The 10,000-nt window shown below is 47.1% G+C and overlaps 1 protein-coding gene across 1 annotated transcript in view; it reads left to right on the top strand.

Moving 5' to 3' along the window:
* LOC127005890 (uncharacterized) overlaps positions 1 to 2,405 on the top strand; it is a 38,855-nt gene extending 36,450 nt beyond the window's left edge. Inside the window, exons 6-7 of the mRNA XM_050875232.1 lie at positions 640 to 770; positions 1,180 to 2,405. Coding sequence (XP_050731189.1) covers positions 640 to 770; positions 1,180 to 1,329 — 281 coding nt within the window. The 3' untranslated portion in view covers positions 1,330 to 2,405. The remainder of the gene's footprint in view (positions 1 to 639; positions 771 to 1,179) is intronic.
* Positions 2,406 to 10,000: the final 7,595 nt, after the last annotated feature.

Below are 10,000 nucleotides of genomic sequence, written 5' to 3'. Positions count from 1 at the left end.
TTAAAATCATTACTTATTACATTCAGGTATATGTATTTTTATGATTATTTGGTTTCTTATTTCTATTCATATTACACATAACGATGATGGCTTATAATTCATGAAGTCCTTTTCATAGCATTATCTGATATCAATAATACCAAATACTCTTCTTCTACCCTAGATAACGAAATTATTTTTCTACAGGGTTATGGGGGTTTTTTACCGTTTATTTTGCGTTTGCCTTTTTTCTACATCAGAAAACAATCAAAAGGAAACACAATAAGGGGGAAAACTCTGCAAAACTAGTGCTCTCCACAAGGAAGGATGATAGGGAATTCCAAGAGTATTCTGAAAACGCTGTTAATAACCTTTTCCTGATATTTTCTGATAATTTTAACACATCACGGGGCGCTTCCTCACTACATATCAGGTTGATGTTATATTATAGGTACAATGCTGTGTTCGGTGTGTTTTTGATACCGGTCTCTGAAAATGTTATCAACCTTTTGAAAGCGATTTATAATATTTCTTTCTTAGCACACCATGATGTATTTTATCTTCTCAGGTCTACTCAACAGATTACTTTCAGTACAGTTGCAATTTTTTTTCTGTTCCGTTACCTCCACGTGGCTGACCCTTCCCTCCGTGCCGCCGCAGAGCACTTGACAGACAGGTACCTGGCGCCCGCCGAGGCGTGCCATGCGCACCACCTGCACACCTGTGGCGGGAGGGTGATCGAGGAGTTCTCGCACGAGCCGGACTACGCGGACACCTGCAGGATCCGGGAGGTGAGGCCCCACCCACCTGTCCGCCCGCCCCGTCACTGGCTGCCACGCCTTGCTTCATTAATCACATCCACGTTTCGTTTTTTATATTAGATGTTGACACACCCTGCCTCGCTCATTTACACAGTTTCACAAGAACACTTATCATCAACTTCAAATAACGTATGCTGAATGAGTCCATCATCCGTAAAAAATATAGTATTAATGCCCCCCCCCCCTCCTGCGTTGTCACTTATCAAAATTACCTAAATTAGTCTTATCGAGAGCTACCATATTTAAGTCGACCTGACTCGCTGAAGTCCCCTTACATCAAAATGTATCCTTGGGTATTTTTGTCCCGTCAGCCTATTGAGAATCCTTTTAGAGTCTTGCTGTCTTAAGTTGTATAATTTCCGTTGCACTTCCCTTGCAGGAGTTTCTTAACTGCATGGAGAAGAAGCAGAAGGAGGAATGTCGCCCCGAGGGACTGCTCTACACCAAGGAGGGAACGCGACGCATCATAAAGAGAATCAAAAAGCTGCTACGGTCGGCTCGCGGCTGCATCCTCTCCCGTTCCCCCTAGAGCGGCCCAGCCACCCCCTCCACCTTCACCCCACTGATACTATCCCTCCACAGCTACTAGTCCAGGGCTGTGGAGATAGTCAGGGCGTCAGTTAGCCAAAGTTCACGACTCTGCCTGCGTGCCCCCTTACAACCCTGGCAAGAGGCCCCTCTCCTGCCCGGCACCATCAACCCTCCACCTCCACCACCACCCCTACGCTTCTGACACTCCCCCTCCACAACCATTAGTCCTTCGAGGTGGATAAAGTCCTGGGGTCAAACAGCCAACGCCCACGACCATGTGTGTGCGCCAACAGCAGTGACAAGAACCTCCCGGCGGCAGGTGTTGCGTGACCCTGCTCGGTGGCTTCAGGCGCTCAAGGCAGAGCGTCTCCAAGCTTTTGATAATTTGATAAATGCCTCGACGCCTCCTGCCTCCTGCCTCCCGCCTACTCTGGTCGAAGCAGAGGCCGTTCCTCAGGCCAGAAGTATTAAGTTCTGCACCAACGCAAGAAAATAAAGCTAGACTGTGACATTTTTTTTTTCAACACAACCAGTTTTTTCATCCATCTTCGTCTCGACCGCTCTCCCTAGTCCGGCTTAAGAAGACCGTGCCCTATTCATTGTCTCCTTCTCTGTGTATTTTAAGATGTTTCTTCATGCATCCAAATAATAAACAGACGTCTCAGTGCTCTAAGACTCATAAGATTATGCCCTTATATCTCTCATTTTCTATCTCTGCAATACTTTTTCACACAAACCATCTCTCTCTCGAACAAATAGTCACTTCTACGAAACTCTAGAAACACTTATAAGATATGTACACTTAGGATAACTGACACTAATAAATCGCCCACTAGAAACAGGAATAAAAAGACATATAAGACTGGGCTGGAGGGTTTTCAGAAAATAATGTAACTTATGTCGCCAGATACAGAATACTTCCCCATGTCATGAGCTTTGTGGTGACCCCTTGCGGCGAGGGTGAGTCACCTCACCCTCGCGGGACAGATCGCAGATCTTGCGCCCTTGTGTCCAGCCCGAGGTCACGACACACGCCTATGTAACACATGTTTACGTAATAAGATATTTTCCTTGTGTTTGTGTTTGACTACCCATGTATGTTGGAACATTGGCAAGGGTACAGGCTTAGGTGTGTGTGTGTGTGTGTGTGTGTGTGTGTGTGTGTGTGTGTGTGTGTGTGTGTGTGTGTGTGTGTGTGTGTGTGTGTGTGTCTCTCTCTCTCTCTCTCTCTCTCTCTCTCTCTCTCTCTCTCTCTCTCTGTGTGTTTGCTTATCTCGTTCCCTCGCCTGCCTGTGAGTGTGCACAAGTATATATGACCACGTGTACACATATGTAGCTGCAGCAGATGACAGGACAAATAAACAGGGAAGCTTTACAAACATGGCTGAGGATGAAAAAAAATAGAAGAAAATTATTTTTGACGAAAATGCTACAATCGAACAAATAGTCACTTCTACGAAACTCTAGAAACACTTATAAGATATGTACACTTAGGATAACTGACACTAATAAATCGCCCACTCGAAACAGGAATAAAAAGACATATAAGACTGGGTTGGAGGGTTTTCAGAAAATAACGTAAGTTAAGGAGAGGATCTCTATCGTTCAGCTTAATAGAAAAGTATTTAATCAGTGCGTTCTTTCCGAAATGATTTAAAGACCAGAGACATGAACGCTAACCAAGTCTCTGGGAAGGAGAGTGAAAAAAGAAGAATGGAGAAATCAGTGTTAGAAATCACTGTTATGGATAAGGATAAATGCAAGTGATTAAGAGAACAAAAAAGTAGAAGATATAGTAAAGATAATAAAAATCAAGAAGTAGCAATGGTCAGAATATAAGAATGAAGGAGAGAGAGGACTGACTACAGATAGACTAAAAGTGACGCTGGAATATAACTGACACAGAAGACACAGAGGAAGGCGTATGGAACAATTACATCGAGACGGGAAAACGGAGGCACAGCATAGTAACGAATGGAAATGTTTGGGAAAGGCCTATGAACGTTATGCAGCTGATGATGATGATAATGATGATGACGACGACGACGACGCATAAAAAGTAGTTTGTTTCAGTGGACGTGCAAGGGTCTGAGTGAATATATGTGAAAAGGAACCTAAAATGACCTTTACACGAGAGAGAGAGAGAGAGAGAGAGAGAGAGAGAGAGAGAGAGAGAGAGAGAGAGAGAGAGAGAGAGAGAGAGAGAGAGAGAGAGAGAGAGAGAGAGAGAGAGAGAGAGAGAGAGAGAGAGAGAGAGAGAGAGAGAGAGAGAGAGAGAGAGAGAGAATGGATCGATGGAAAGAATATAAAAAAATGGGGAAAGAAAAAAAGAAGACAGTCAAGCATAAAGAAAAAAAACAGCTTCTGAAATAAAACAAGATACCTATCAACATTAATCAAGCTGGATGATAATGATGAATGTAGTAGTGGAGGTGTCAATGAGAAAATAATAATTGCTATAGTAGTGAATGTAGCAGTAAGAGTGAAGGTAGAAACAGTAGTAGGTGAACGTGTAGCAGTAGTAGTAGTAGTAGTAGTAGTAGAGATGTAGGAGTAATAAAAGTAGTGGTGGTGATGAAGGTGGTAATGTGGGAGATGTAGCATTGGTGGTGGTGGTGCTGTCTGGAGGTAGTGATTATGGCAAAGGTGGCGGTGGTGGTGGTGGTGGAGAGCATAGGTGTGTGGGTGAGGTGGGGGAGTTACAGTGGTGATGGTGATGGAGATAACAGTGGAGATGGCAGTTGTCGTGGAGGGCAAGGGAAGGAGAGAAATAGCAAGAGAAAAGGTGGAGGCAGAGGTGACAGTCTCGGTGGTGGTGGTGGAGGTGGAGATGACAGTGGTGTTAATTGATGGTGGTGGATGCAGTGGCAGAAGGTTGCAGAAAGTTGTGGAGGCGCTGGAGATGGTGGAGGGCAAAGGTGGAGGAGGAGGTGACCGTGGTGGAGGTTATGGTGGTGGTGGATTTAAACATCTATTGTGTGTATACAAGACATAAGGTGGTGGTGGTAGAGGAGGAGGTAGCAGAGGGCAGAGGTGGAGGCAAGGGAGGTGGTCATGCTGGTGGTGGTGGTGGTGGTGGTGGTCGTGGCAAGTGGTGTGTCCTTTCCAGGCCGCGTGTGGGTGTTCACTTGTGTGCGATGTGCCAACAGGTTACTTAGAAGAGGACATTGACGCCCGCAGCTTCCGTGATCTCTCTCTCTCTCTCTCTCTCTCTCTCTCTCTCTCTCTCTCTCTCTCTCTCTCTCTCTGTCACTTTTTTTTGTGGTCATCTGTGTGTCTGTCTGTCTGGGTCTGGGTCTAACTTACTGTCTGGGTCTCTGTTTCTCTGTCTGGGTTACTGTTGTTGTTGTTGTTGTTGTTGTTGTTGTTGTTGTTGTTGTTGTTGTCTGTTTCGAGTTCTGTGTCAGGTTATCTCTCTCTCTCTCTCTCTCTCTCTCTCTCTCTAACCAACACCTCCACAACCAACCTTTACGGGTATTAACATGTATACACATATATCACCAGGTGGCGCGCTCACACACACACACACACACACACACGCACACACACACACACACACACACACACACACACACACACACACACACACACACACTTTACAACCTCCATTCACCCTCCCCACCATAAAATAAAAAGAATAGGAAGAGGAAAAACGTACGTAAATTAATTTGTCATGTAGTCAGCATCATAATATTTACAACCTTAAGAATGTTGCTGTTCTCTTCACCTCTCTGCCTCGCCGCTTCCCTTCCCACCCCCAATCCAGGCCCTTCCCCCTCGCCCCCTTCCCTCCCCCTGTGCTCCTCCCCGCCTACACTCCCTCGACTCCACCTCACCTCACCGCTGCTTCTAATTACAATAATCCCTGTGAAATATGTTGATGTCTGATGTATGGGATAGTAAATTATTGTTATTTTCTAGAGAGGGTGTGTGGAGGTTGGGGGGTTAGGGAAGAAGGGAGGATGGTAGGAGGAGGAGGACGACGAAGGGAAGAATAGAAGGAGGGTTTATAGGGGTGAGGGAGGGAGAGCGGCTGGTCCCTCCCCCATTCAACTCCCAAGGTCGCCCTTATGTCACCGAGTCATTTATTGAGGAAAATAATGCCATTCGAAGGAGGATCATGGGAAGTGTTGAAGGCTCAGCGGCGTGTCGAGGAGGAGGAGGAGGAGGAGGAGGAGGAGGAGGAGGAAAATATATGGAAAAAGATAGAATAAACAATAAGAATGAGAATCGCAAAAACAATAATGATAAAGGTAAAGAGAAAATGGGGTGACGAAAGATACAAAAACATAATGTAACACACACAAAGGTAGGCGTGGGTATGCGGTGGCTGAGTGGTTAACGTGCTTGTCTCACATTCACCACTCTATGGACAACGTCGGTTCGAATCCCAACGCTACCGGCTGGGATTTTTCAGTCACCGCCGACTGGTCTAAGACTACCCACATGCTGTCCTGAAGACCACCCATCAAACCGGACTCTAGAAGAAACCGTCCAGTGAATCAAGAATGAGTTCCGGGGGGCAGCATGAGCCAAGCTTAACTGGCGCCACTATAAAAATTGCCTGGGCCATAACGGGCTTGAGCCGACCATCTGGCCCCTGAGGAAACCCTACCGGCCCTATAGGCGGGGATGCAAACACACACACACACACACACACACAGAGGACCCCCCAAAAAAGGAAGGAACCCACATACACGGACACAGAGACAAGTAAAGGACAGAAGTAGGAGTGAGAAAAGGAAGCGGAGGAGGAGGAGGAGGAGGACTGGGGGAAAGAGTTAAGTCAGGGAGCAAAGGACAACCCTGGTGGTGTGACAGAGGCTAAGAAGAGGAGAGGAAATGTGAGGATGAACCATGGGGTGAATTAAGGGAATGAGGAGGCGGAGGAGGAGCAGAGGAGGGGGCGAGGGAAGATGAGATGTGGGGGGGGAGGGGGTAACTCTCCTGTCCCTCATTCATTATGGGGAGCCGGCGGTCAGTGGGTGGCGTTAATCAGTGGGCGACAGGTAAACACTCGGCCGGAATAACAGGTGTGTCTTGGAGGAGCTAAAAATAGTGCTGTGAGCCCGCATGGCACCGGTCAGTCTGTGTGTGTGTGTGTGTGTGTGTGTGTGTGTGTGTTTCCTCCCCTCTCCTCCCCCCTCGTCCCCTCGCCTCACTACTCCTCCCCCGTGTCCTCTGCTCTGCTCCCGCCACTTTCAAAACACTAGAGCTTATCATAAATGGACCTACGTGAATTAGTTCTCATTGTATCCAGGGAATTAGAAGCATTATGTGTTGTCATCCACTTGCGAGTTACTCTGGGTAATAGGGTCACCTTGGCTAATAGCGGCACATGATCTCAAATTTTGCTGGAGGTGTGGCGCGGCGAGGGGCAATATGCCGCCTCCTTGCCAAGCTCTCCAAGGGCCACGACGACTCGGCTCCCTCGCTGAACTTTCTGGGTTTCAGCAGCGAGTTTATAAACAATAAGAAACTGCTTCAAGTACTCTTGATTACAATCATTCTGTGACTCCTGAAGCCTTTTGTTGGCCTCTCCGGGGCGCAGCGGGGCGGGATTGGGGCGGGGCGGGGCGGCGGGGGAGTGTTCCTGCGTCACACGGTTATTAAGGAGAAGGTTAATATCAGGCTCACGACAGCTTCCCCACTCCCTTCCCCATCCCCCCTCCTCGGCCAGCCCCGGGCACAGGGCGAGCGGACGGCTTGCTATCAGGACCAGGCACCCCAAAAAACGTATCCCAACTGTTGAACAACTCCGTCCTTCTTGCGTAGTGCATGATTATTCGTGTTGAAGTGAACGCAATACCGTATCATGTGGATTGCATTTTCCTAAGTCATGAATATGTGTAAAGTTACCTCCTCCCGGAGGGTGGATGGGCACGGCAGCCCCGCAGTCCCCGGCAGGCTGGGTCCTGGTCTGGGTCTGGGGCTGCCGGTGGGGCTGCTCGGAACACAAGTTTTTTAACATGAACCGTCTTCACAGCCATTAGGTGTAATAAATAAAATATATATGTTTATGCACAAAAGTAAATATTTATGCGTCTGTACCTAAATATGTGAAAATGCACACAGCGGGAGGAGAATGGCGGCGAGCAGACCTGATGGCCGCGGTCTGGATGAAGACGAGTCCCCATCTCTCACTCTGAAATGACTGCCATCTTCTATAATAAAATTTTTCATGCAGGCTGAGAGGAGTCGGTATACATTGAATTACTATATTTATGTATTGATTATGGACAGAGCAGTCATTATTAGCTTTAGACCGTTCTTCCCGTAAGGTTCATTTACATATTGAGAAGGACAAGAGTACAGCCCACACGGGCGCTCCAGGGAGGGGCTAATTGTTGTTTTCCTTCGCCTCCCTCATGTGATATAATTGAATGTCTCGCCGAGCAGCCATGGGAGCAGCAGCTCTCATATGGAGGTGAAGGGGTAGTAGGGGAGGCCACGGACAGGTGACGGAGAAGTAAGCAATGGGTGACAAAATGGCTGAGAATCGTCACCAATCCGTCCATGCTTAACCAAATCCCTACAAAACGCGTCTCCCGCACCCGTCTCTTCGCTGCACCTCGGCTCAGGGGCGTTGGTGGCGCAAGTGTACTGTTTTTTGTTTTTTTTTACCATTTTTCAGTAGCATTATCGAAGAGAGGAAGAGGAAAAAAACATGATCAAGAGCGATGATGAAGCACAGCGCAGCCCGGCCGGCCAATCAGTGGCGTGGTGAAGGCGAGCCACATCACAAATTCGCTGTTTGGCGAAGATAACCCAGGAATACGTTACCACCTGCTGATTGGTGATGGAGCACCGCGCCGCTCACTACCTGTTTCCTCCTGTTTCTTGGTTCCTTCAACAAATGGAACTGGATCCGCCACAGGAGAGGCCATCCAAATACACGCGTCTTGTCCTTCGTAATGTAATTACTTCGCTCCGCCCTCGACAGCCCTGGCTGGGCATATTCGAGTAATGTGAGTATCACTATCTCATAACTTTTTTTTGTCTTGGTTTTTTTTTCTCTTCCTCACTCTATACAAATCATGAATAGATCGGTTCTCATGTAATATCCACACATAAACGTGGGCATGAGAGTAGTCCTGGAGCAGAGATGGCATGGAAACGAGATTGAGGGTATGAGCGGCAGGGAATGAAGGGTAAGAAACAGTCCACGACAGGAAGGAGGAGGGAAAATGATGGCGGTCCTCACTTCACCCACTGTAGGTACCTACCACATTTCTTGTGGAAAATGTGGAGCACGTCTGCCATTACCTCTTTTGTTTCTTCAGCCAACATAATTGTCCTCAAACCAATCAAGAAGCACTTGAAGTTAGTCTGGCAGCTCATCAGAGATTTTCAAATGCTTCATTCAAATATTCCATGGGGACAAATGCCAAGGCCAGGGTTTGTTTTTCTTCATTCCTACCTCCCCCAACACACAGTCGTTTCCATCACAACTATCATAGAGCTATCACAGACTTATCGCAGTCACCTCCTGATGATTTTTATAAAAATAAAAATGCGGGTTAACGGAGGAAGTTAATGGGTCCCATTAGGCTTACCAAATAGCAGAATGATTAAAATTAAAGAGATTCGTATCTTATGACCCCGACTTGAGTCAGTCATCAAGAGATTCGTGTCTTATTAACACAATCACAGATGTGTCCGCGGCGGTCAATTGGCCGCGGCCAGTTTGCCGCGGCGAATTGGTCGGCGGCTTGGTGGCCGCGGCCAGTTGTCCCAGTTCCCCTTAATGGGTACACCCATGGGGAATCCCAAGTGACCACACCCTTAATACCTTTATGGGCACACCCATGGAGGTACTAAGGGCTTAATAACATCATGGGCACAGCAAAGCATGTATACGTGCTCCCGTGACCTGTTGACTGGACCAGTATGGCCGTTTGACAGCTCTCCTGCTTCACCTGAGCCTTGTCCCGCCGACTCTACCTATAATGACTACACCTCAATGACTACACCATAACAAGTCTCTCGCCGTCTCCTTATATATATAATATGTTGGTGTTGCATAACAATAAATCAAGAAAATATATGCAAGAGGGGGCAAGAGGCAGCCGAAAAGAGTGACAGTCTGGGAAATAACTGCTATGCTATTACCCACGGGAAGGCTGTTCACCACATGGTGTTATGAAATGAAGAAAAGTATGTAACGTTGACATCGAGACTGAAAATTAGAGGCACATGGCAGAAACGAACGGAAACTTTCAGGAGAGGCCTATGTCCTGCAGTGGAATGATACAAAGTGTGTGTGTGTGTGTGTGTGTGTGTGTGTGTGTGTGTGTGTGTGTGTGTGTGTGTGTGTGTGTGTGTGTGTGTGTGCATATCTATCTATCCATCTATATCTATATTATATCTATCTATCTATTTGTCTAGTCATCTCACTGCAAGTCGTTCTTGACATTTATTCGTTCTTCCTTATGGATGAGCGATGCTTGTTCATTTTCTTGCCGAGGTGCTATGATACCCGCCGCCTCGTCGTCCGCCCGCTGCCCCGGGACTCAATCACCAACGCCAAGCTTAAAATTTGCCAATACTAAAATCTAGACGTTGTGGTCAGTTGATGGCACATAATATCGGTGCTTCGGTCCTATGCGCCTTTCTTTTTTTATTTTTTGCTGCCTTCTGGTTGAGTGGCGAGATTGAATCTCTAATCA

The sequence above is a fragment of the Eriocheir sinensis genome, chromosome 31 (genome assembly GCF_024679095.1).
Source record: "Eriocheir sinensis breed Jianghai 21 chromosome 31, ASM2467909v1, whole genome shotgun sequence".
NCBI lineage: Eukaryota > Metazoa > Arthropoda > Malacostraca > Decapoda > Varunidae > Eriocheir > Eriocheir sinensis.
Note: the sequence above shows the minus strand (reverse complement) of the source record. Positions and strands in the feature narration are given on the sequence as shown.